The sequence below is a fragment of the Epinephelus fuscoguttatus genome, linkage group LG18 (genome assembly GCF_011397635.1).
Source record: "Epinephelus fuscoguttatus linkage group LG18, E.fuscoguttatus.final_Chr_v1".
NCBI classification, from domain to species: domain Eukaryota; kingdom Metazoa; phylum Chordata; class Actinopteri; order Perciformes; family Serranidae; genus Epinephelus; species Epinephelus fuscoguttatus.
Window position 1 is genome coordinate 40,414,592 of NC_064769.1, and position 27,337 is coordinate 40,441,928.

The 27,337-nt window shown below is 42.6% G+C and overlaps 1 protein-coding gene across 1 annotated transcript in view; it reads left to right on the forward strand.

Annotated features, from left to right (window-relative positions):
- Positions 1–27,337, forward strand: part of LOC125905626 (scavenger receptor cysteine-rich type 1 protein M130-like) — a 57,817-nt gene that overhangs the window by 23,207 nt on the left and 7,273 nt on the right. The window contains exons 6-13 of the mRNA XM_049603735.1: positions 1,757–2,062; positions 2,156–2,452; positions 4,265–4,570; positions 4,664–4,954; positions 13,836–14,141; positions 14,235–14,525; positions 15,257–15,562; positions 19,748–20,038. Coding sequence (XP_049459692.1) covers positions 1,757–2,062; positions 2,156–2,452; positions 4,265–4,570; positions 4,664–4,954; positions 13,836–14,141; positions 14,235–14,525; positions 15,257–15,562; positions 19,748–20,038 — 2,394 coding nt within the window. The remainder of the gene's footprint in view (positions 1–1,756; positions 2,063–2,155; positions 2,453–4,264; positions 4,571–4,663; positions 4,955–13,835; positions 14,142–14,234; positions 14,526–15,256; positions 15,563–19,747; positions 20,039–27,337) is intronic.

A 27,337-nucleotide genomic window follows, 5' to 3' on the forward strand; every position in this document is an offset into this window, starting at 1 on the left:
AATGGTCTGAACCTTGTCGCAAAAGAATACTGCAAACTCATTACACTTAGATGTGGAGATCAGTTCCAACGGCAGTTGAGCTGGAGGGTTTGTTAATCTGTTCACTGTTGCAAATAAGACACGCGAGTTGTTACTGCAGTTTCCAGTAATTTCAGAAAAGTACCTCTCCCTTGTTCTACGTAAGATCTGGTTGAACACGAACAACTTTTCTTTATAAATTTCATAATGAACATGAAGCTTTGACTTGCGCCATTTCCGCTCGGCCCTCCGGCACTCCCTTTTCTGTGCCCTGACCGAGTCGTCATTCCTCCATGGCACCTTCTGCTTATTTTTAACCATTTTAACCTTCACAGGGGCAATGGTGTCCAGAACATTCAAAACACTCGAAGTAACAGAGTTCAACAAATCATCAACATTAGAACATGAGGCATTTTCAAAGTTTATCATTTCCATGAAATAGATCAGCTGCTGAATGCACCAAGATATATATCTGTATATATGAAACATACATGTGTGCTGCTTCAGGAGTCCCCTGGGCCAACCACCAACCAGCCTGAAAGGACTCCTTCTTCAGCTTGACAGCTTTCTGAGCCACTGGTTTCCAGCAGCAGGTTCTTTGGTTGCCACCATAACAGGCACCAATGACCTACTGGACACAACTTTGATCAGCTCAGCTCAGCCGGGGGCTCGTCAGTATCTCCACACCCACATGGTGTCCTTCACAAGTCAAGTCAAGGAGGGGGGGCAGAGCAGGGAGGGAGTTGAGTGTCCTGACAGCTTGCTGTATGAAGCTGTCCCTCAGTCTGCTGGTCCTGGCCTGGAGGCTCTGTAGTCTCCTCCCCGATGGCAGCAGGCTGAAGAGGGTGTGTGACGGGTGAGTGGAGTCACCAGCAATGCAGAGGGCTTTGCAGGTGAGGCGGGTGATGTAAATGTCTTGGGGGGGGGGGTTGGGGCACCGATATTTTTTTCAGCTGTTCTCACAATGTGCTGGAGGGTCTTGCGGCCGGATGCTGTGCAGGCACCGTACCAAACCACGATGCAGCTGGTCAAGACACTCTCGATGGTGCCTCTGTAGAATGTGGACATGATGGGGGCTGGGGCTCTGGCTCTTCACAGCTTGCAGAGAAAGTAGAGGCACTGGTGAGCCTTCTCGGCCCGAGAAGTAGTGTTGAGGGTCCAGGAGAGGTCCTCTGTGACATGTACCCAGGAACTTTGTGCTGCTCACCCTCTCTACAGCAGCACCGTTGATGGTCAGAGGGGAATGCTGGGTGCGCGCTCTCCTGAAGTCGACAACAATCTCCTTTGTTTTCTCCACGTTCAAAGAGAGATTATTGTGGCTGCACCACAAGACCAGGTGGCTCACCTCGCTTCTGTAGTTTGTCTCATCATCGTCTCTGATGAGACCCACCACGGTCGTGTCGTCTGCAAACTTAACGAGGAGAGAGTCCAGCCCCTATCCCTTTGAGCTTTTAGGGATCATTTTCTAAACACATTTTTATTGTGGCCTACAGATCATCTCAGGAAAAAATGGACAGAGAAATGGATAAAGTATGTTAGAGAGTATGAAATGTAAATGTGATGTCAGACAGCTGCAGTCTGTGGTCTTATAAAGATGTGTTCTGTTGTTAATGATGAAGTGATGTTGGAATTGTTGTGAGTCCAGTTTGAATCAGTGAATTGTTGTTTGACGACATCTTTTTATTTAGTGTCTGGTGTCTTTTATCTCTCTCTATTTTATCTTCTATTATCTCTCCAGACTCTGTCAGGCTGGTGCATGGGACCAGTCTGTGCTCAGGCAGACTGGAGGTGAAGTCTAACCAGAGGTGGTCCTCAGTGTGTGAAGCTGACTTTGACCAGCAGGATGCAGAGGTGGTCTGTAGGGAGCTTGGCTGTGGGGCTCCTTCAGTCCTCCAGGGGGCGCTCTATGGAGAAGTGGAGGCTCCAATGTGGACCAAAGAGTTCCAGTGTGGAGGCCATGAGTCTGCTCTCCTGGACTGTAGAAGCTCAGGCTCAGATAGAAACACCTGCTCACCTGGCAAAGCTGTTGGACTCACCTGCTCAGGTAGAAGAGGAGCTGCAGCTTTGATTTGGTTCATTTCTCTTCTAATGAAACTCACTTTGTTCTTTTACTGATGACTCTCTGGTTTCTGTTCAGAGCCTGATGATGTCAGGTTGGTGGGAGGAGACAGTCGCTGTGCAGGAACACTGGAGGTCAAACATCAGGGAGAATGGAGACCAGTGGAGGGCTCTGACTCTGGCTGGACCCTGAAGACAGCAGGTGTTGTCTGCAGAGATCTGGACTGTGGCTCTGCTGTTTCTGTAGGAGAGAGAAAGGAGTCCTCAGACAGACCTGTGTGGGGGATCGACTCTGACTGTGTTCACTCTGGATCTGCTCTGAGGGAGTGTGCAACATCATCTTCCTCTTCCTCCATCCTGGATCTCACCTGCTCAGGTAAGCCCATCAGTGACATCATCAGTGACATCATCAGTGACAGTAATGTCCCCAGGTTGACTCACACATGTTCCAGCTAGAATGGCAGCAGACTGTCTCCAGCAGCCATGATGGAGTCTGATGAGCTGCTGCCTCAGTAAATCAGCTGCTGAGTGCACCAAGATATATATCTGTATATATGAAACATACGTGTGTGCTGCTTCAGGAGTCCCCTGGGCCAACCACCAACCAGCCTGAAAGGACTCCTTCTTCAGCTTGACAGCTTTCTGACCCACTGGTTTCCAGCAGCAGGTTCTTTGGTTGCCACCATAACAGGCACCAATGACCTACTGGACACAGCTTTGATCAGCTCAGCTCAGCCGGGGGCTCGTCAGTATCTCCACACCTACATGGCGTCCTTCACAAGTCAAGTCAACTTTATTTGTCAATATCACATATGCACTGGACATATGGACAACTGAAGTTACGTTACTCTCAGACCCGTGTTGCAGTGATGTTCACATCAATCTAGACCTAAAAATAAAGAAAATATATACAATATAGATCTGACTAAGCTATACAGAAAAAAACGAAGTCCGGAGAGAACTACAAATTTAAATCATAGAAAAGAAATAAAGACAAAATGCAAATTGCAAAGAATGCAGAGACAAGGGGCACACAGCTGATAAGAGTCTTTGGTGTGACAATAGTGCAAAAAGGAATGCACCAGGAGTGCAGAGACAGAAGTAGCTTATTCATTCTGGCTAAAGGGGTGGTGTGCTGACAGTGTTCTGAGAACTGGGGGGGGGGGGCAGCAGGAGGAGGGGGGGCAGAGCAGGGAGGGAGTGGAGTGTCCTGACAGCTTGGTGTATGAAGCTGTCCCTCAGTCTGCTGGTCCTGGCCTGGAGGCTCTGTAGTCTCCTCCCCGATGGCAGCAGGCTGAAGAGGGTGTGTGACGGGTGAGTGGAGTCACCAGCAATGCAGAGGGCTTTGCAGGTGAGGCGGGTGATGTAAATGTCTTGGGGGGGTGACCGATGTTTTTTTTCAGCTGTTCTCACAATGTGCTGGAGGGTCTTGTGGCCGGATGCTGTGCAGGCGCCGTACCAAACCGCGATGCAGCTGGTCAAGACGCTCTCGATGGTGCCTCTGTAGAATGTGGACATGATGGGGGCTGGGGCTCTGGCTCTTCACAGCTTGCAGAGAAAGTAGAGGCACTGGTCAGCCATCTTGGCCCGAGAAGTAGTGTTGAGGGTCCAGGAGAGGTCCTCTGTGACATGCATCCAGGAACTTTGTGCTGCTCACCCTCTCTACAGCAGCACCGTTGATGGTCAGAGGGGAATGCTGGGTGCGCGCTCTCCTGAAGTCGACAACAATCTCCTTTGTTTTCTCCACGTTCAAAGAGAGATTATTGTGGCTGCACCACAAGACCAGCTGGCTCACCTCGCTTCTGTAGTTTGTCTCATCATCGTCTCTGATGAGACCCACCACGGTCGTGTCATCTGCAAACTTAACGAGGAGACAGTCCAGCCCCTATCCCTTTGAGCTTTTAGGGATCATTTTCTAAACACATTTTTATTGTGACCTACAGATCATCTCAGAAAAAACTGGACAGAGAAATGGATAACGTATGTTAGAGAGTATGAAATGTAAATGTGATGTCAGACAGCTGTAGTCTGTGGTTTTATAAAGACGTGTTCTGTTGTTAATGATGAAGTGATGTTGGAATTGTTGTGAGTCCAGTTTGAATCAGTGAATTGTTGTTTGATGACATCTTTTTATTTAGTGTCTGGTGTCTTTTATCTCTCTCTATTTTATCTTCTATTATCTCTCCAGACTCTGTCAGGCTGGTGAATGGGACCAGTCTGTGCTCAGGCAGACTGGAGGTGAAGTCTAACCAGAGGTGGTCCTCAGTGTGTGAAGCTGACTTTGACCAGCAGGATGCAGAGGTGGTCTGTAGGGAGCTTGGCTGTGGGGCTCCTTCAGTCCTCCAGGGGGCGCTCTATGGAGAAGTGGAGGCTCCAATGTGGACCAAAGAGTTCCAGTGTGGAGGCCATGAGTCTGCTCTCCTGGACTGTAGAAGCTCAGGCTCAGATAGAAACACCTGCTCACCTGGCAAAGCTGTTGGACTCACCTGCTCAGGTAGAAGAGGAGCTGCAGCTTTGATTTGGTTCATTTCTCTTCTAATGAAACTCACTTTGTTCTTTTACTGATGACTCTCTGGTTTCTGTTCAGAGCTTGTCAGGTTGGTGGGAGGAGACAGTCACTGTGCAGGAACACTGGAGGTCAAACATCAGGGAGAATGGAGACCAGTGAAGGACTATGACTCTGACTGGACCCTGAAGACAGCAGGTGTTGTCTGCAGAGATCTGGACTGTGGCTCTGCTGTTTCTGTAGGAGAGAGAAAGGAGTCCTCAGCCAGACCTGTGTGGGGGATCGACTCTGACTGTGTTCACTCTGGATCTGCTCTGAGGGAGTGTGCAACATCATCTTCCTCTTCCTCCATCCTGGATCTCACCTGCTCAGGTAAGCCCATCAGTGACATCATCAGTGACATCATCAGTGACAGTAATGTCCCCAGGTTGACTCACACATGTTCCAGCTAGAATGGCAGCAGACTGTCTCCAGCAGCCATGATGGAGTCTGATGAGCTGCTGCCTCAGTAAATCAGCTGCTGAATGCACCAAGATATATATCTGTATATATGAAACATACATGTGTGCTGCTTCAGGAGTCCCCTGGGCCAACCACCAACCAGCCTGAAAGGACTCCTTCTTTATTGTGGCTTACAGATCTTCTCTGAAAAATAACACAGTGAAAACTGTTTCACTTCTCTGTGTGGAGCTCAGCCCTAATTATAATATAAATATATTCAAATACACTCAGAATGTCCCAACTGACTGAGCTAACGATGTGTAGCATGTTCACACTGACACAAGTTTGTCTTCTGACTAAAACTTTAAGCCTTTCATTCATAATTTCATGGAGACATAGAGGGAGAGTGGTGCTGAGTAGGACTAGTGTGCAGCTGTTCAGTGTTGGCAGCTTGTCGTCCTTTACAGGTGTAGCCCTGTCTAAAATCATTCCGACTACAGCGCATAAAATCAGTTACACAGCGTAGAAATAGTTGCATGAAAAACAACAGTTCATGATACTAAAACTGGTTAAAATATGAACTGGATAAATGCATAAATATCATATTCACAGTTTATAAAGTGCTATGACGTCACACAGATGGTTTTAGAGACGCTTTTTGTTTCTCGTTCTTAAAATAGCTGCTTATAGCAGGATTTTATTAAAATCACTTCCTTCTTTCTGTAGTTTCTTAATTTCCAGTTTCCTTAAGGTCTTTTTATTTATTTGTCTGTCAAGCTCCATGTCCTGCAGCTTCCTCTTTTCACACTGGAGCTTCACATCTGCCAGGGCTATCTGCTTCTGTAGATGACTTGCATATAGCTGTCTGACAGTTTGTGAATTCTGTACAACACATATCTGTTAGCACAGCAATTGTGGACACCATGGATGTCCTTCAGGCAATACTCACTATATTTCCAGGCAGGCTGTCAGGCTGGTCAGCATCTGTGTCATGCTACAAATATATTTCCTATGAGCACCACATCACTGACTTCTTATACATTATGGACTAAATTATTTCCACAAGACTGACAGGTTTTGTCCAGTTGTATTTGTGCTGTATGAGCATTAAATGAGAGAGATTATATATAGCCTGTAAGAGATTTGCACAATGAATCAAGAATCATCATGGTACATTTCCCGAGTAATATTAACTCCCACTGCTCACCTTTAAGGTGAAGTGTACAACTGTTAATTTGTGAGAGGAACTTTAATTGTAATTATGACAGATTCATTTGTGCAGCAAGTGTATATTTTTAGATTACTTATGCATTCAGTCGGTCCGCAATTGTCTGCCACGCATTTTCTCTCTGCTTAATATTTGCTGCTGTGTTTCCTTTATTAGTTATGATGTGTTTAACCTCCTCATAAGTCTCCATGATGACACGCTGCTCACTGGGCGAGAAGTAAGCTGCACGTGCCCTCTCCATTGGTGCATCAGTGAAACTGTGATTGACCCACGTGGTCTATTTAAGAAAGCCGTGGACGCGCACTTACCCGAATAAGTTACACCTGGCTTGACATAGCCGCTCCTCCTCAGTCTGGCTTGGCGTTGGAACAACCAATGAAGCCAGGATGGACTGATGAGACTTTGTCCAGCCTCGCTTTTCCACGTATCCTGGATTGCTTAATTCTACATTGGAACAACGGGCCCCTGGTCGACTACTCGTGGTCCTGATAGTAACTCGTTTGTAATCTGAAAAAAGGTAAATAAGAGAGTGTGCCTTCTTTTCTGTGCTGTAACTAATTGTTGTAGTAATAAGACATGACGTGTGATGCTGTTTAGCAGCCTGCTAGTTAGCTTAGCATACCATGTTAATGTAATTGATATCATACTGTTAGCCAGGGGTTGCGTTAACCAGATATTCTCGGTCATTGACCGTTTTTTTACAACAATGACCGGAAAATCTGAAGGCTGTCGGTCATTTTGACCGGTTGCAATTACCACCCCTGCCCACTTGGTGGCAGAGTGCGCAGTCAGTGGTTTAAGTGCCTGCCGTTTTCACACTGCAGAGAAAAAGTCATTCATCTGCTTCATGTAGTGCATAGATATATATGTAGGGTCCGTCACAAGTCTCTTAAGTTAATGCAAGTTATCTTACTTAGCTGGCTTTGCTAGCTGTTTAGCCCCTCCCACCTAGGAAAAAATGCGAGGAGCTAGCGCTAGAAGCGATGAGCGAGCATTGTTGGCGATGTCCATTCCTGATGACGGCAACACAGCTGGATCTGCTGCATAACGGAGCCAGTGTTTGGCGTACATCCCAAGTCACATTATATTCACTGATCAAAGCTGTAACCCCCCCCGCCATGACTTTGGTCACACACTTTTGCATGTATTACCATTGTTATTGAGTCATTTGCCGAAGTTTGTCGCATTTAAAGAACAGTCTGTAGCCCTGCCACTGTCACTGTGGTGAGCATCATTATCATCATTATTATCACTATTATTAAATCCACTCGCCATCATTCAACAAGTCAGCTGCTGAGTGAATAAGATATATCAGACCTGTCAGTCTGCCTCAATCAATTCAATTTTATTTATAAAGCCCAATATCACAAATCACAATTTGCCTCACAGGGCTTTACAGCATACGACATCCCTCTGTCCTTATGACCCTCACAGCTGATCAGGAAAAACTCCCCAAAAAACCCTTTAACGGGGAAAAAACGGTAGAAACCTCAGGAAGAGACACTGAGGAGGGATCCCTCTTCCAGGACGGACAGACGTGCAATAGATGTCGTACAGAACAGATCAGCATGATAAATTAACAGTAATCCATATGACACAATGAGACAGAGAGAGAGAGAGAGAGAGAGAGAGAGAGAGAGAGAGAGAGAGAGAGAGAGAGAGAGAGGACAGGTGGTAATAACAGTAGCTTACAACAACATGAATGAAAGTAATAATATTAATTAATATTAATATTACCTACAAGCTGCACATTTAACAGCCACACATCACAGACAGTCCGCTGAATAACGCAACGGGTTGTGAATGAAATAAACTTAATTACAACATGACAGTCTTGCAGGAAATATCATCAACGTTACTCTTCGTAGTCACGTAGGTATGTGAATTACAGCGTGTCATTGCAAAGAATGCATGTAACGGGTACACTTGAGCTGTTTCTCCACCATCTCGTTCAATTTTTATTTATACGTCATGGCCTCAAGCTGAAAAAGACTTCCTGTTAGGAACCTCTCGTGATTACCTCAAGCCTGATTTATGGTCCTGCGGCGTACCTACGACGTACCTATGACGTACCTACGTTGTTGCCGTGACGCTGTCGTGAACCCTTCGAAGTTCTCCATCACTCCATTTCATCACGGTGCAATTCACCGCCAGAGCGGTAGGGGGCTGCGTTTCTTTCCTGAATGGTTATTGTTGTCTCTAGTTGATTCTTTGTTTAGCTTACGGTTTTTCCGGTCACAGAGAAATGAATGTGGAGCACGGACAGACGGTGGGGGTTATTTGTTTTCTGTATCAGCGTGACGCGCTGTGTTAACTGAGTGAATCGTCCGAGCCGGACGCGTGTTAATTTGAGTTTGATTTAATTTAATTACACTAAAGTTGTTGAGTTAAACTAACCATATGAGTTCTTTTCATTTTCATATAATTTACTGCTGCATTTTGAAAGCAAAAAGAGTTAATTTTTTGGGGGTTATGTTATATCAGGGGTTTCAGCTTGGCACCGTGAACCTGTGCCTCCCGTGACCTGTAAAAGTAGCGCTTTGACATAAGCCTCAGTTTCTGTTGTTGGCGAATTGTTACAAGCTGATGAATTCGCTGGTCAAGGCAGGCCAAACAGGTGAGATGACAGACAGATGGATGGTTTGTCTCTAACAAAATACTTTCTGTAGACGTTGATCAATAATGTGATCTGCCATTTTCACCTCCCTGGGACACCAGTGGCAGCTCTTGTAGGCTGAAATCAGGACGATCACATTAACCAGCGCGCAATCATCAGACTTATTTATTTATCACGAGAAAACAATCTTTGTTATCTCGAGATAACGAATTAATTAAGTCATTATCACGAGAAAACAGTCTTTGTTATCTTGAGATAACGAATTAATAAGTCGTTATCAGGAGATAACAGTGCACAAAAAAAAGAATAATAAATGGCTGTTCTCATCTTCCGTAGATGTACAATGCTCACCATGATGTCATTTAATTATTAATTTTGATTATAAATATTCACATTTTAAGTCACGCAAAGTGCAAAAAATAATGTATCAGCAGGGTTGTGCCGAGCTGCAGTGTAGTTACACATTCTGATTAACAAATGTTGGTTTTGTACAAGTGAAAATAAATGACTTAGAGCTGCATGTTTACACAACATTTTGCTTTAATCTCATATGTATAACACCACAGTGCTCATGGGAGCCTGGACACAGAACTGTTTACATTATTAGGTCATATTTACAAAAAATACAGTGTACAGTAGCTAGTATTATTTTTAGGAGTCTGCCCAGTCCTGTTGAAGTCCTCAGGTCTGAAGTGACAGCTGCAGATGACTGAGGAGTCACTCGGGTCGAAGTCCTTTCTCCTCACTGCTGCTACCCATGCCCGTCTCCTATCTGTGTTTTTTGGGAAACTACACACAAAATAAGTGTGTCAGAAAAACACACTTCCACATAATTTGTAGTTACAATTCAAGCCACAAGTTAACTACTAACGTTACACTGCGTTATGTCACGTTGGTGCCATGAAACAGATAGTTGACAATTTGGAATAACACATACACCGACATAGCTGTTTGACAAAGCATCATAATTTTATAAGTAATATTATATAAATGTTAACCTTTTTTCTTTAAGTTGTGTGACATAGCGTTAGCTTAATTTGGCATTAGGACCAGATCAGGACAGTTACTTTACTTGATTAGCTTAAAAGAAGGATCACTTTGAGACATATATCTCATTAAACATGTTCGTAACAGTAAAATATTGTAAAACAACTTCTTACCTGTGGAATGTTTTTCCCTTCTGCTTGGTTTTAACACTTCTTTCATTCGTACACCCAAATGTAGAGCAAAAATGTGGCATTTTTGCCGAGTCTGACACGGGTCTGAACCGGTCAGAGCACCTAGGCAAGATGGCGGCGGTATTGACGCATCCCACAAGCCAGGGTGCGGCATCTATGTATATATATCTATGTTAAGGGCCAATGTGTCGGCCAGATGTGTGTGTGCTATCTGGGAAGATGGCCAACAGTGAAGGTGTGCTGCTGTGCTATTGGTTAAAAGTGACCAGCTGACAGAACAGCTCATTTCTTAATTGACAGCCTCAGACAATAGGCTCGTTGGAGATGAACTGCGCCTCGCCTGCAAAGTAGACAAGAGCAGGCGGCTACAGTCCATACAGGAAGTCACAGACACACTAACATCCTGTCTGGAATGATGTCAGTTCATTAAAGAAGTGATCAGACCCATATATCAGTTTGTTCTCAGTCTCCAGTTGTTTTAATTATGATAGATTCATTTATTAAAATGCTTTACAGGTGATCTGTAGTTTATGTTCATGGTTTATCCTGAGTTATCAGTGGTCAAGTCTAGCTTTTTTCAGCTGAGGCTTTTAGCCAAAGTTAAACCCTATCTAAACCAGAAAGACCTCGAAAAAGTTATCCATGCTTTTAGATTACTGCAGCTCCGTGTACGTCGGCATTGAGCAGTCAGAGCTTAACCACCTGCAGCTTGTTCAGAATGCAGCAGCCCGTCTCCTGACTGGGACAAAGAAACGTGAGCACATAACTCTGGTGCTCTCTTCACTTCACTGGCCTCCAGTTAGGTACAGGATTGATTTTAAGATTCTTTTATCTGTTTTTAAGTCTCTGAATGAGCTGGCCCCGGAATACCTATCTGACCTTGTTGAGTTGCATTGGCCCTCCAGAGCCCTCAGATCAGCCAATCAGATGGTCTTGGATGTTCCTCGATCACTATTAAAAACGAGAGGAGATCGAGCCTTTGCAGTCGCGGCTCCCACTCTGTGGAACGAATTAATGTTGACTGTGTGGACTGCGAATAGCCTCTCCACTTTTAAATCACTGCTCAAGACTCACTTGTTCACCTTGGCCTTTGGTTGAGTACAGTCACCTCTATTTGGTCTTTTACCTTTGTTATATTTCACTGTATAAATGTTTTTTTTGTGTGTTGTTGTTGTTCTTGCTTATTTAACTGTAAAGCACTTTGGTTGGCCACTGGCTGTTTTAAAGGTGCTATATAAATACAGCTGACACTGACATTATCCTCCATTTGATATGAACTCTCCTGTAAATCAGCATCATATCAGTTTGACCTGTCCCCTCAACTACACAGGCTGAATACACTGTGTTTGACTGTAAGCTTCATATTTTATACAAGACAACAGCTTTCATTAAAGTTACAATGTGCAATTTACGTGGTTGTTTATTAGCAAATATCGCGAGTGAATATCGGCGTTGCTTATTCCGTGGAAAGAACTCCTGTGGAAGAACACTCTGGAGACGCATATATTATAATCGTACCAACCTGTATTTGATGCACTGTGCCGTGACTATCACATAAACATGTTATTTTAGCATTACTGTGCTAATGTTTGCTCGTGTTACCAAAACAATTAGAGATAAAACACTCCTAACATAACGTTATATCTCACAGATAACCTATATGTCACTGGTAAGCTATAACATATTGTAGCGTCCGCCAGGACGTGTGGAAAGGATGACGCAGTTATTCGGCAAACCACCGTTTATTACTGAACAGTACAGGTTACTGTTGGCCGTAACTACACCAAAACAATCAACAAACAAGAACTTAGCTGTAACTCCAACTGTGCACTCCTGCTGTCTGATGTCACTGTTACTCACCATTTTTACACACTGAGGCTTTAAGGCTCAGTCAGATACAGTCAGGGCTTCACATCTGTACACATGTTATCCCACTGACCACCAGTCTCTGTGCTGCTAAATGCTTCAAGAATTAAAACAGTCCAGTGTTAATATACAGTAGACTCTGTATAGTTTATGATCAACTAGTCCATACCCAGGGATGTGTTATGTATAGAGGAATAAGACATCAAAAACAGTATATTAGAGGAGATGTAAAATCAGAGCACTGTAAATGCACTGTGTAATAAATATTAATGTAATACGTCAGAGCAAGTTGGGATGAAGTCGGACACAAAACTAACCACCATGCATTGTGCGCCGATCGCCGGCGATCGAATCTGCGCAGGCCTGGCTCATCTCGAACGAACCTAGTGACAGCAAGCAATTGTGAGTGAGTGAGTGAGTGAGTGAGTGAGTGAGCATGCGTGTGAGGAGTCCTCCCACAGATCTGTGTGGAGAGTTGACTCTGACTGTGTTCACTCTGGATCTGCTCTGACAAAGTGTGCAACATCACATTCCTTTTCCTACAAGCATACAGCCTCCATCCTGATACCATTTTTAACATGTATGTTTCATAATATAATCAGTATGTACAAGTAATTGCCTTTCAGAGTCCACAGCATGTGCTTTAGCTCACATTTGTTTTAACGAGCCATAAACTGTCAACGCTGTTACCTTTCCACAGTAACAGGATTTGACATGTGAGTAGCAGGGATGATCATCATAGATAGCTTTACTGTCTTTAAAGGTCAGCCTTATCAAATGAAAACATTTTTAAAAGTCATCATGTGAGTGTTATTCAGCTAATGTCCACAATATGATGAAACTGGTTACTTGATTTACTGTGAATGAGCCCTTTGATATGTTTGTATGGTCTGGTTGTTCTAAGTCCTGTTTAACTGCTACAAAACCCTTTTTACTGTTGGTTACTATGTTAAATAAATGAAATGCTGTTAAATCCTCCTAAATTAATACCACTTGAAATATGACTCACTGTGTTTTAATATGTTAATTACCAACATAAAAACAATCTGTCTCAATAACAAAAATGATTCCAAAACACTTGTCAATAATGCATGCAACAACAACAACAACAACAACAACATGAGACCTCTTAGAAATGTGACGTGCTTCACTGATACAACAATACCAATCAAGTGCAGAACAATACCCTGTGACTTGGGAGGGGAAACTTCATAGTAGTGTGTAGACAAAGATGTTCAGTGTAGGCAGTAAAATGTGTATCAGCTGTTACTGTAACAGGGCTGGCAGTCAATCCTATTGTTGGTGTTAATTTCATAATGTCAAATGTCAAAATGACGATTAAAAGAGACTTTCAACTCTTATCATTATAATTTAAACTATACTATATTTTGGACAGGTCCATTCTTTTCATATTTCTCTTCTAAAAAATTATCTTTTTTCCTAATAGACATGTGATGGCCATGCAAAATCAGGGTGCACTTGATAATCTGAATGAAAACAGGGATTTAAGTACTGCTCATAAATGTGCCATCTATTACAGAAGTCTAATTAGGAATATTAGATATAGTAATACTTTCTGTGGTAACAGGGTTGGCAAAACCATCAAAACAATAAGGAGAGAAACAGTCATAAAATATGAAATTCCACAGCCTGAGATGGCACAATACAGGTTATTGTAACTTTCAACTGTTTTTAATCCCAGGCTACTGAAAAAATAGAATTTGAATTTAATTAAAATTTTAAATTTCCAAAGTTGAAAACGCATCGATTTCATTGAATGACCCACAAGGTGTTGGTGATGAAGTGATGTTGGAATTGTTGTGAGTCCAGTTTGAATCAGTGAATTGTTGTTTGATGCCATCTTTTTATTTAGTGTCTGGTGTCTTTTATCTCTCTCTATTTTATCTTCTATTATCTCTCCAGACTCTGTCAGGCTGGTGGATGGGACCAGTCTGTGCTCAGGCAGACTGGAGGTGAAGTCTAACCAGAGGTGGTCCTCAGTGTGTGAAGCTGACTTTGACCAGCAGGATGCAGAGGTGGTCTGTAGGGAGCTTGGCTGTGGGGCTCCTTCAGTCCTCCAGGGGGCGCTCTATGGAGAAGTGGAGGCTCCAGTGTGGACCAAAGAGTTCCAGTGTGGAGGCCATGAGTCTGCTCTCCTGGACTGTAGAAGCTCAGGCTCAGATAGAAACACCTGCTCACCTGGCAAAGCTGTTGGACTCACCTGCTCAGGTAGAAGAGGAGCTGCAGCTTTGATTTGGTTCATTTCTCTTCTAATGAAACTCACTTTGTTCTTTTACTAATGACTCTCTGGTTTCTGTTCAGAGTCTGTCAGGTTGGTGGGAGGAGACAGTCACTGTGCAGGAACACTGGAGGTCAAACATCAGGGAGAATGGAGACCAGTGAATGGTTATTACTCTCCCTGGACCCTGAAGACAGCAGGTGTTGTCTGCAGAGATCTGGACTGTGGCTCTGCTGTTTCTGTAGGAGAGAGAGAGGAGTCCTCAGCCAGACCTGCGTGGAGGATCGACTCTGACTGTGTTCACTCTGGATCTGCTCTGAGGGAGTGTGCAAGATCATCTTCCTCTTCCTCCATCCTGTATCTCACCTGCTCAGGTAAGCCCATCAGTGACATCATCAGTGACATCATCTATGACAGTAATGTCCCCAGGTTGACTCACACATGTTCCAGCTAGAATGGCAGCAGACTGTCTCCAGCAGCCATGATGGAGTCTGATGAGCTGCTGCCTCAGTAAATCAGCTGCTGAATGCACCAAGATATATATCTGTATATATGAAACATACATGTGTGCTGCTTCAGGAGTCCCCTGGGCCAACCACCAACCAGCCTGAAAGGACTCCTTCTTCAGCTTGACAGCTTTCTGAGCCACTGGTTTCCAGCAGCAGGTTCTTTGGTTGCCACCATAACAGGCACCAATGACCTACTGGACACAACTTTGATCAGCTCAGCTCAGCTCAGCCGGGGGCTCGTCAGTATCTCCACACCCATGTGGCGTCTTCCTTAAAAGGAGAGAGTCCAGCCCCTATCCCTTTGAGATTTTAGGGATCATTTTCTAAACACATTTTTATTGTGGCCTACAGATCATCTCAGAAAAAACTGGACAGAGAAATGGATAACGTATGTTAGAGAGTATGAAATGTAAATGTGATGTCAGACAGCTGCAGTCTGTGGTTTTATAAAGACGTGTTCTGTTGTTAATGATGAAGTGATGTTGGAATTGTTGTGAGTCCAGTTTGAATCAGTGACTTGTTGTTTGATGACATCTTTTTATTTAGTGTCTGGTGTCTTTTATCTCTCTCTATTTTATCTTCTATTATCTCTCCAGACTCTGTCAGGCTGGTGGATGGGACCAGTCTGTGCTCAGGCAGACTGGAGGTGAAGTCTAACCAGAGGTGGTCCTCAGTGTGTGAAGCTGACTTTGACCAGCAGGATGCAGAGGTGGTCTGTAGGGAGCTTGGCTGTGGGGCTCCTTCAGTCCTCCAGGGGGCGCTCTATGGAGAAGTGGAGGCTCCAATGTGGACCAAAGAGTTCCAGTGTGGAGGCCATGAGTCTGCTCTCCTGGACTGTAGAAGCTCAGGCTCAGATAGAAACACCTGCTCACCTGGCAAAGCTGTTGGACTCACCTGCTCAGGTAGAAGAGGAGCTGCAGCTTTGATTTGGTTCATTTCTCTTCTAATGAAACCCACATCGTTTGCTGGACTGTGGTGTCCAGCAAACGATGTGGGTTTCGTTAATAACTGGCAAACTTTCTGGGGAAAACCTGGTCTTATTAGGAGAGACGGCATTCATCCCACTTTGGATGGAGCTGCTCTCATTTCTAGGAACCTGGCAAACTTTATTAGTAATTTAAATCCCTGACAACCCAGAGTTGAGACCAGGACTCAGAGTCGCAGTCCTAAACGCCTCTCTGAGCTTCTAGTTCAGTTACCCAGCCATAGTTTTCATAGTTTTATACAAACGGTGTCCCCTGACCACCTAAATTATTTAAATCTGAAATTAAACAAAGAGGAGTTGTGCATAACAACCTCATAAAAATTAAAACCTCTTCTGTGACAGAAAGACAAAACAGGAGAATTAAATGCGGACTGTTAAATATCAGGTCTCTATCGTCTAAAGCAGTGTTAGTAAATGAATTAATATCAGATAATCATATTGATTTACTGAGTCTCACTGAAACCTGGCTGTGTCCAGATGAATATGTCAGTCTAAATGAGTCCACTCCTCCCAGTCATAATAATACCCACATTCCTCGAGGCAGCAGCTGAGGAGGGGGAGTTGCAGCCATTTTTAACTCTAGTCTGTTAATCAGCCCTAAACCTAAACTAGATAATAATTCATTTGAAAGCCTCGTTCTTAGTCTTTTACATCTGACCTGGAAAACCTCGCAGCCACTTTTATTTGTTATAGTGTACCGTGCTCCTGGCCCGTATTCTGAATTTGTATCTGAATTCTCAGAGTTTTTATCCAGTCTAGTTTTTAAATCAGATAAAGTTATTATTGTAGGCGATTTTAACATTCATGTCGACGTTGATAATGACTCCCTGGCTACCGCGTTTATCTCATTATTAGACTCCATTGGCTTCAGTCAGGGTGTACATGAACCCACTCACTGTTTTAACCATACCCTCGATCTAGTTCTGACGTATGGAATTGAAATTGATAACCTAAAAGTCTTTCCACAGAATCCCTCGCTATCGGATCATTATCTGATTACTTTTGATTTCTTTTTACTCGATTACACGCCACTCAGCAACAGTTACTATACTAGATGTTTATCAGATAGTGCTGTCACAAAATTTAAGGAAATGATTACTCCGTCGTTAAATTCAATACCAAGTCCCTCAGTAACAGAGGTTTCCCGTACCAACTTTAACCTCTCGCGAATTGATCATCTTGTCGATAGCGCCGTAGGCTCGCTGTGAACAACATTTGACTCTGTAGCTCCTCTTAAAATGAAGTTAACAAAGCAAAGAAAGTTCGCTCCTTGGTATAACTCTCAAACCCATAAGTTAAAACAAATATCGTGAAAATTTGAAAGGAACTGGTGATTAACCAAACTGGACGAATCTCGTTTAATCTGGGCAGACAGTCTCAAAACTTATAAGAGGGGCCTCTGCAATGCCAGAGCAAACTATTACTCAGCATTAATAGAAGACAATAAGAACAACCCCAGGTTTCTTTTCAGCACTGTAGCCAGGCTGACTGAGAGTCAGAGCTCTATTGAGCCTTGTATTCCTTTAGCCCTTAGCAGTAATGATTTTATGAGCTTTTTTAATGACAAAATTCTAACTATTAGAGGCAAAATTCATGACCTCCTGTCCTCAGATAGTACCTATCTAACCTCAAACACAGCTGTAAGACCTAATATATATTTAGATTGCTTCTCCCCAATTTCTCTTCAAGAATTGACCGCAGTGATTTCTTCATCTAAATCATCAACGTGTCTCTTAGACCCCATCCCAACTAGGCTACTTAAGGAGGTCTTTCCTTTAGTTAACACTCATATATTAGATATGATCAATATATCCTTATTAACAGGCTATGTACCACAGTCTTTTAAGGTAGCTGTAATTAAACCTCTACTAAAAAGCCCACCCTGGATCCAGAGGTGTTAGCCAACTATAGACCAATATCTAATCTTCCCTTTATGTCAAAGATCCTTGAGAAAGTAGTCGCAGACCAGCTGTGTGATTTTCTCCAGGATAATAATTTATTTGAGGAATTTCAGTCAGGATTTAGAGTGCATCATAGCACTGAGACAGCTCTAGTTAAAATTACAAATGACCTTCTCATTGCTTCAGACAAAGGACTCGTCTCTGTACTTGTTGTATTAGATCTTAGTGCAGTGTTTGACACTATTGACCATCAAATTCTACTGCAGACACTGGATCACTTAATTGGCCTAAAAGGTTCTGCACTAAGCTGGTTTAAATCTTATTTATCTGATCGTTTTCAGTTTGTTCACATTCATACGTACCAAAGTTTGTTTTGGAGTTCATGAGTTCTGTGCCCGGACCAATCCTATTTACTCTATATATGCTTCCTTTAGGTAACATCATTAGAAATCACTCTATAAATTTCCATTGTTATGGATGATACTCAGTTGTATTTATCGATGAAGCCAGAAGAAAGTAATCAATTAACTAAACTCCATAACTGCCTTAAAGACATAAAAACTTGGATGAGCACCAATTTCCTGATGTTAAATTCAGACAAAACTGAAGTTATTGTTCTTGGCCCCAAACAACTCAGAGACTCTTTATCTGATGACATAGTTTCTCTAGATGGCATTGCTCTGGCCTCTAGCACTACCGTAAGAAACCTCGGAGTGATATTTGATCAAGATTTGTCTTTTAATTCTCATTTAAAACAAACCTCACAGACTGCATTTTTTCATCTGCGTAATATTGCGAAAATTAGGCCTATCCTGACCCGAAAAGATGCAGAAAAATTGGTCCACGCTTTTGTTATCTCAAGGCTGGATTACTGTAACTCTATTATCAGATAGCTCTAGTAAAACTTAAAAACTCTCCAGCTAATTCAGAATGCAGCGGCACGTGTACTAACAGGAACTAAGAAATGAGATCATATCTCTCCTGTTTTAGCTTCTCTGCACTGGCTCCCTGTAAAATCCAGAATTGAATTTAAAATCCTACTGTTAACTTATAAAGCTCTAAATGGTCAAGCTCCGTCATATCTTAGAGAGCTCATACTGCCATATTATCCCACCAGAACACTGCGCTCTGAGAACGCAGGGTTACTCGTGGTCCCTAAAGTCTCCAAAAGTAGATCAGAAGCCAGAGCCTTCAGCTATCAGGCTCCTCTCCTGTGGAATCATCTTCCTGTTACGGTCCGGGAGGCAGACACCGTCTCCACATTTAAGACTAGACTTAAGACTTTCCTCTTTGATAAAGCTTATAGTTAGGGCTGGCTCAGGCTTGTCCTGTACCAGCCCCTAGTTAGGCTGACTTAGGCCTAGTCTGCCGGAGGACCCCCCTATAATACACCGGGCACCTTCTCTCCTTCTCTCTCTCTCTCTCTCTCTCTCTCTCTCTCTCTCGAATCCTATTACTGCATCTTGCTAACTCGGCCATTCTGGATGTCACTAACTCGGCTTCTTCTCCGGAGCCTTTGTGCTCCACTGTCTCTCAGATTAACTCATATCACAGCGGTGCCTGGACAGCGTGACGTGTGTGGTTGTGCTGCTGCCGTGGTCCTGCCAGATGCCTCCTGCTGCTGCTGTTATCATTAGTCATTAGTCATACTTCTACTGTTATTATACACATATGACTATTGTCACACATGTATACTGCCAGATATTAATACATACTTTCAACATATTGTACCGCAGTAGCCAGAACTATAACTATAATATTATTACTTTCAATAATGTTGTTGTAAGCTACTGTCATTATCTGCATCTCTCTCTGTCTCTCTCTCTCTCTCTCTCTCTCTCTCTCTCTCTCTCTGTGTCTCATTGTGTCATGTGGATTACTGTTAATTTATCATGCTGATCTGTTCTGTACGACATCTATTGCACGTCTGTCCGTCCTGGAAGAGGGATCCCTCCTCAGTGTCTCTTCCTGAGGTTTCTACCGTTTTTTCCCCGTTAAAGGGTTTTTTTGGGAGTTTTTCCTGATCAGCTGTGAGGGTCATAAGGACAGAGGGATGTCGTATGCTGTAAAGCCCTGTGAGGCAAATTGTGATTTGTGATATTGGGCTTTATAAATAAAATTGATTGATTGATTGATTGATTGATTATTGATTGATTGATTGACTTTGTTCTTTTACTGATGACTCTCTGGTTTCTGTTCAGAGTCTGTCAGGTTGGTGGGAGGAGACAGTGGCTGTGCAGGAACACTGGAGGTCAAACATCAGGGAGAATGGAGACCAGTGGAGGGCTATTACTCTGGCTGGACCCTGAAGGCAGCAGGTGTTGTCTGCAGAGATCTGGACTGTGGCTCTGCTGTTTCTGTAGGAGAGAGAGAGGAGTCCTCAGACAGACCTGTGTGGTGGATCGACTCTAACTGTGTTCACTCTGGATCTGCTCTGAGGGAGTGTGCAACATCATCTTCCTCTTCCTCCATCCTGGATCTCACCTGCTCAGGTAAGCCTATCAGTGACATCATCAGTGACATCATCTATGACAGTAATGTCCCCAGGTTGACTCACACATGTTCCAGCTAGAATGGCAGCAGACTGTCTCCAGCAGCCATGATGGAGTCTGATGAGCTGCTGCTTCAGTAAATCAGCTGCTGAATGCACCAAGATATATATCTGTATATATGAAACATACATGTGTGCTGCTTCAGGAGTCCCCTGGGCCAATTGACTGAGCTAACGATGTGTAGCATGTTCACACTGACACAAGTTTGTTTTCTTACTAGAACTTTAAGCCTTTCATTCATAATTTCATGGGGACATAGAGGCAGAGTGGTGCTGAGTAGGACTAGTGTGCAGCTGTTCAGTGTTGGCAGCTTGTCGTCCTTTACAGGTGTAGCCCTGTCTAAAATCATTCCGACTACAGCGCATAAAATCAGTTACACAGCGTAGAAATAGTTGCATGAAAAACAACAGTTCATAATACTAAAACTGGTTAAAATATGAACTGGATAAATGCATAAATATCATATTCACAGTTTATAAAGTGCAATGATGTCACACAGATGGTTTTAGAGACGCTTTTTGTTTCTCGTTCTTAAAATAGCTGCTTATAGCAGGATTTTATTAAAATCACTTCCTTCTTTCTCTAATTTCTTAATTTCCAGTTTCCTTGAGGTCTTTTTATTTATTTGTCTGTCAAGCTCCATGTCCTGCAGCTTCTCTTTTCACACTGGAGCTTCACATCTGCCAGGGCTATCTGCTTCTGTAGATGACTTGCATATAGCTGTCTGACAGTTTGTGAATTCTGTACAACACATATCTGTTAGCACAGCAATTGTGGACACCATGGATGTCCTTCAGGCAATACTCACTATATTTCCAGGCAGGCTGTCAGGCTGGTCAGCATATGTGTCATGCTACAAATATATTTTCTATGAGCACCACATCACTGACTTCTTATACATTATGGACTAAATTATTTCCACAAGACTGACAGGTTTTGTCCAGTTGTATTTGTGCTGTATGAGCATTAAATGAGAGAGATTATATGTAGCCTGTAAGAGATTTGCACAATGAATCAAGAATCATCATGGTACATTTCCCGAGTAATATTAACCCCCACTGCTCACCTTTAAGGTGAAGTGTACAACTGTTAATTTGTGAAAGGAACTTTAATTGTAATTATGACAGATTCATTTGTGCAGCAAGTGTATATTTTTAGATTACTTACACATTCAGTCGGTCCGCAATTGTCTGCCACGCATTTTCTCTCTGCTTAATATTTGCTGCTGTGTTTCCTTTATTAGTTATGATGTGTTTAACCTCCTCATAAGTCTCCATGATGACACGCTGCTCACTGGGCGAGAAGTAAGCCGCACGTGCCCTCTCCATTGGTGCATCAGTGAAACTGTGATCGACCCACATGGTCTATTTAAAAAAGCCGTGGACGCGCACTTACCTGAATAAGTTACACCTGGCTTGACATAGCCGCTCCTCCTCAGCCTGGCTTGGCGTTGGAACAACCAATGAAGCCAGGATGGACTGATGAGACTTTGTCCAGCCTCGCTTTTCCACTTATCCTGGATTGCTTAAAGCTATAGTTGGTAATGTTGGAGAGCTAGCAAGATTTGAAAGTGGCACCTCCTCTAAGCTCCACCCCCTGCTCCCCCTCCCGTCAGTGCTCCATCCAAAGTCACGAGCCCAGACATGCCTGAACGCACATCCTGCAGTCAGCAGGGCAGAGGAGAGCCGAGTAAAATAACAAATTCCCCCTAAGCAAACAAATAATTACCTGTCCAACAGAAAGACAGCAACCTCTGCATCACTTTCCAGACCCTTCAGCTCCCTCAGTTGTCTCCACCGTTCAAAAGCTGGACTGCTGTTGATGTCTGGTTTGTCCTCTCACTTTATCCAAAGCCTTTTTCGTCGCAGCCTTTTCTGCCTCCGACTTTCTTTTCTCAGCCTGTTTAGCGAGGCGAGCCATTACAAGTAACACTGGAAGTCATACTTCTGGCTACATTTTCTCTGCCATTGTTCAGCAAAGTCCTGCTAACTCGGTATTTCTGCTGAGGAGTGTGCTGATTATTTCCGGCAACGGTGACACGTGATGAGTGCATGCAGGGAGGAGGGAGGGAGGGACGGAGGGGGGCTCAGGCAATATGAGACATGAAGGCATCTGATTGGTTCTTTCCATTCGCAGCGAATGGCAGGGATTGGTCAGAGTTTTTTACAGGCCTGCAGCTGCCATAGAGGTCTGATTTTTTTCATTCCTTTTTCTGAACACATTACTACATGGGACTTGGGTTACACAAGCTTCAAAACTGTATTTATCATCTGAATTTGGTGACAAGAGTTTCATACTGTGAAAGACAAGACTTTATTTAAAATGAAACAAAACCCAATTTTTTGAGTCACGTGGAACCGCTGACCAAGATGGCTGCCTAGAGCGAGCGTCCCGACAGATCGCTCACTTTCCCTAGTCTATGTACAAGTAAAACCTTTATTTCTACTACATATCAGCTTCGAACGAAGGCCTGTACCAACTCTGCAATGACACCCAACAAGAAGAAGAAGGCCTAGAAATGGCGGCGTCTACGAGAAAGGGGAGTGCGAGGCATAATACAGTCGGTGCTAGCATCACTAGCGCCGCAAGCATGCGAGTGGAAACCATTTCTGAAGAGGACACGCCATCCCCGCTGCTAGTGGCATTGACCGCCCTGACCGAACTGCAAGCTACTCTGGAGAAAGCTATGCGTGAAATGGCTCAAGTCAGCAGTATTCTGCATGATTTACAAGTGGATGTCTCACAGGTGAAATCATCGCAGGCCAAAATGGAGACGGAGGTTGCTGATATCAACGACAAGCTTGAGCAAGCAGATGCGCGAATTACGGAGTTGGAAATGGAGAACGCATGGCTTGAAAGAGAGACGAAAAGGAGAAACCAGCAATATGAGGAACTTCAGAGTGCGGTGCAGGACATTGAGAATAGAGACAAGCGTCTCAATCTTCGCCTTGTTGGTGTAAAAGAGCGCTCTGAAACTGGTAACGCAAGAGATCTTGTGAGAGGAATCATATCAAATGCACTGGGCGTAAAACTTTTGGAAACGGAGTTATAACAGGTGCACCGCACCGGGGGGCCTTGCCAGACGAGGGTCGACCACCGAGGCCGTTCATCATGCGTTTCCACAACTTTCTGGAGAGGGAGAGGGTGCTCGCGGCTGCAAAGCAACGATACAGAGACAAGAGGGGAATCATTTGGAACGACTGTAAGATCTCCTTCTTTCCTGACATGACAAAAGAAGTGTTTGAGAAGAGGAAGAGGTTTGCCGAAGTCAGGAAGAAACTTCATGACCTGGACATCAGATTTACACTGGCTCACCCTGCTACTCTTCGTTTTACGTGGAGGGGAGAGAGGAAAAGTTTTGAGGACCCCTGTAAAGCAATGGAGTTTATTACACACACGAGAATGTATAATTTGGAACATGGGCACATTATGCATTGAACAGGTATGTTGACTGTATCCATCATCATTAATGGCTATGCATGAGAGAAGATGAACATCATCTAGATATGCCATTCGGAGGACTACTAACCCTGCGCGGATGCGCGTGAACAATCAGAGCTGTGACTTTTTTTTTCACCACTTTTTTTTTGTGTATGTGTGTGTGTCTGCTTGTTTGCTTAATATTTTTGAATTATTTAGCCACGGGAACCGAATAGATGAACTTATGAAACAGGCTGCAGGCATATATAGCTCTTTTGAGTCTCTCTGATTTAAATATGATATAAAATTGTTTTTTAGTTTTAATCCTTAACATATTGAGGTAGTAGAAAGTTTGATTTCTGATGTGGGGATTTGGGAGGTTTGGGAGGATGGTCACTGGCAGCACCACACGGACCAGTAATGACAGGGATTGCCTGTAATGGGCATGGGGTGGGGAGCGGGGAGGGGAATGTTTATCGTTTTTTCTTTTGTGTGTGTGTGTGTGTGTGTGCGTGTGCCTGTGTGTGTAAGTTTTGATTTGGCGTTTTGCACAGACTTGAGTTTTACAGCAGCATACAGGTACTGTGTTTTAGTTTTTTCTGACAGGACAAGACTTAATGTATTTCTGGATGGGCATGCTCAATTTATTCTGTTATGGAAAGCAAATTTCTGTTAGTTGATAAATCAATTAATAATGATGTCTAATAATATAAACATAATTACTTGGAACGTGAATAGTTTGTCAAACCCTGTTAAAAGAAAGAAACGTATATTATCTTAAATCTCAGAAGGCAGACGTGGTGTTTCTGCAGGAAACTCATTTGACAGATATGGAAGCTACTAAACTTAAACAAAATTGGATAGGTCAGTCTTTTTTCAGTTGTTTTTCTAGTCAGAAACGTGGAGTTGCAATTTTAATCCATAAGAGGCTAAATTGTGTACTGTTGAACCAATATAAGGATGAGGAAGGGAGATTTATATGTGCAGAAGTTAAGATAAATGGAAGCAAGGTAAATCTGTGCAATATATATGCCCCAAATACAGAAGATGCCAATTTCTTCTATAAAATCAATAAACTGCTAGGTGATATTGGTAATGGACAAACAGTCCTAGGGGGGATTTTAATCAGGTTCAAGATGGCATACTAGATAGATCAATTACAGTAAAAGAACCCCAAAGGATTGACAGGCAATACACCAATTGGTGGAAGATCATGGCCTAGTGCATATATGGAGATTGATTAATCCTAGAGAAAGAGAATTTACTTTTTTCTCTCATAAACACAAATCAACCTCAAGGATTGATTATTTTTTAATTTCCAAATCTATGAGTGATGCATACATTGCATGTAAAATTGGGGCTATTGCGCTTACTGATCATGCAATGGTGATGCTTGATTTGGTAGTTGGTGAGGAGTCAGACAGTGCTGAGAAACTCAGCACTGTTTGGGGTGCATCTAAAGCCTTTATTAGAGGTAAAATTATGGCATATTCAAGCAAAAAGAAAAGAGATAATAATGCTAAAATGATTAAGTTAGAATCCCAACTCAAAAAAAAGAAAAAGATCTGTCCCTTAATTACAGTGACATGTTATTAAAAGAAATCTGTAAATTAAAATTAGATATTAATGAAATTTATAACAAAAAGGCAGAGTATGCTCTCTTTAGAACAAAGGCCAGTTTTTTTGAGAATGGAAAAAAAGCCAGTAAATTATTAGCCAGGCAGTTAAAACAACAAGATGCAGCACATGTCATCCCAGGAATTAGAAATGAACAGGGAGAAATAATCACTAAAACATGTGAGATTAATCAGAGATTTCAGAGATTTTATTCAAAACTCTACTCTTCAGACACGGAGATAAATATGAGCAAAATAGAAGATTTTTTTTCTAAAATTGAATTCCCACAGCTGTCGTCTGATCAGGCACAGGAGATTGATGCACCAATCACCGAACTAAAGGTTAGGGCAGCTATTCAGTCTATGAAAATGGGAAGATCTCCAGGAATGGATGGTTTCCCAGTTGAATATTATAGAAATCATAGATTTACTATCACCTATTCTAACAAATGTCTATACTGAAGCATGCACTCTGGCAAGACTACCGTATACTTTTAATGAGGCTCTCATTTCATTAATTCTTAAAAGTGATAAGGACTCATTAGATCCAGGTAGCTTTAGACTGATTAGCTTAGTGAATGTTGACTATAAAGGGCTTACCAAAGTCTTGTCTATGAGATTGGAAAATGTCCTATCAACAATTATCCATACAGACCAAGTGGGTTTTATTAAAGGGAGGTCCTCTTCTGATAATCTAAGACAGCTACTTCACTTGGTATGGTTAAATCAGAATAGCAGTATACCTGTTTCTGCCTTCTCACTAGACGCTGAGAAGGCATTTGATCGGGTCGAGGGGGGGTTTTTAGTACGTGTGTTAGAAAAGTTTGGATTTGGAAGTTTTTTTTTTAATTGGATTAAGGTAATTTATGCAAAACTTAGTGCAGCCGTTGTCACAAATAGCTTCATATCTCCATTTTTTAGACTGTCTAGAGGAACAAAACAGGGGGATCCCCTTTCTCCTCTTCTTTTTATTTTATTTATCGAACCTTTAGCGATAGCTATAAGAAAAGAACAGAGAATTAAAAGTGTACAGGCCGGTGGAAGAGAGCATAAGCTCTTCTTATATGCGGATGACATTCTTTGTCTGATTTCAGACCCAGCTTCTTCTACCCCAGCCCTTCTTGAAATAATGGAAATATTTTCTCAGATTTCAATGACAATACCTGGAGAACTTTTCAAACAATACAATCAAATTATAAAAGATTACTTATGGATGGGAAAGAAACCAAGGATTAATATAGGAAAACTTTTCACAACAAGAAGTAATGGTGGGCTTTCCCTACCTAATGTAGAGTTGTATAGTATTGCCTTTGAGCTGGCTAAATTGGCGAGACATTGGACAAATGAGAGTAACTATTTAGGATGGACAGGAATAGAGCAAGAACTCACTGTCCCTTTTAGTCCAATCGAGGTCTTGTCACAAAAAAACCTAATATTTAATAATGCTGGGAGCAAAGAAGCTAATCCAATCCTACAACACTCAAAGAATGTCAGGGCTAAGCTTCACAAATTATTAAAGATCTCACAGTATAAACAGGGATATTCTTCACCTTGGAATAACCCAGCAATAACGGTGGAGAAAAAAACTATTTACTGGCACTCATGGTTATCGAGGGGTATACGAAATCTATCATCTCTGGCTATGGACAAAATATTTAAATCTTTTGAAGAACTCCGCACACAGTTTGACCTAAAAGACAAAGCTGACTTTTGGAGATACTTGCAAATAAGAAGTAGTTTAGTGAGTCTGGTAAAACAGATGCCTGGTGAAGACAATATAATTCAGGCTTATTTTAAATTACCTAAAAATAATCATTCAGCTGCCACTTTTTATAAGATGACAGCTAATGCCATATATGGCGATACTGAGAGCCTTAGGCTTATTTGGCAGAAGGATCTAAGTTTGAATATTGACAAGGATTCTTGGAAAAAGATCATCTCTAATACAGGCTGGTTAACAAGAGAAGCTCAGGGAAAGTTTATACACTATAAAATACTTCATCGATATTATTTTACACCTGTCCATCTCCACAAAATGGGCCTACTCGAAAATAACTTATGCTGGAAATTTAAGACGCATGAAGGCACTTTTATCCATACAATGTGGGCCTGCCCTTTAGTTCTGCCTTTCTGGAGAGAGGTAATCAAAACACTTCAGGAATGGCTTTGTGTACCCGTACCTGAATCAATCCAGCTGTGCCTC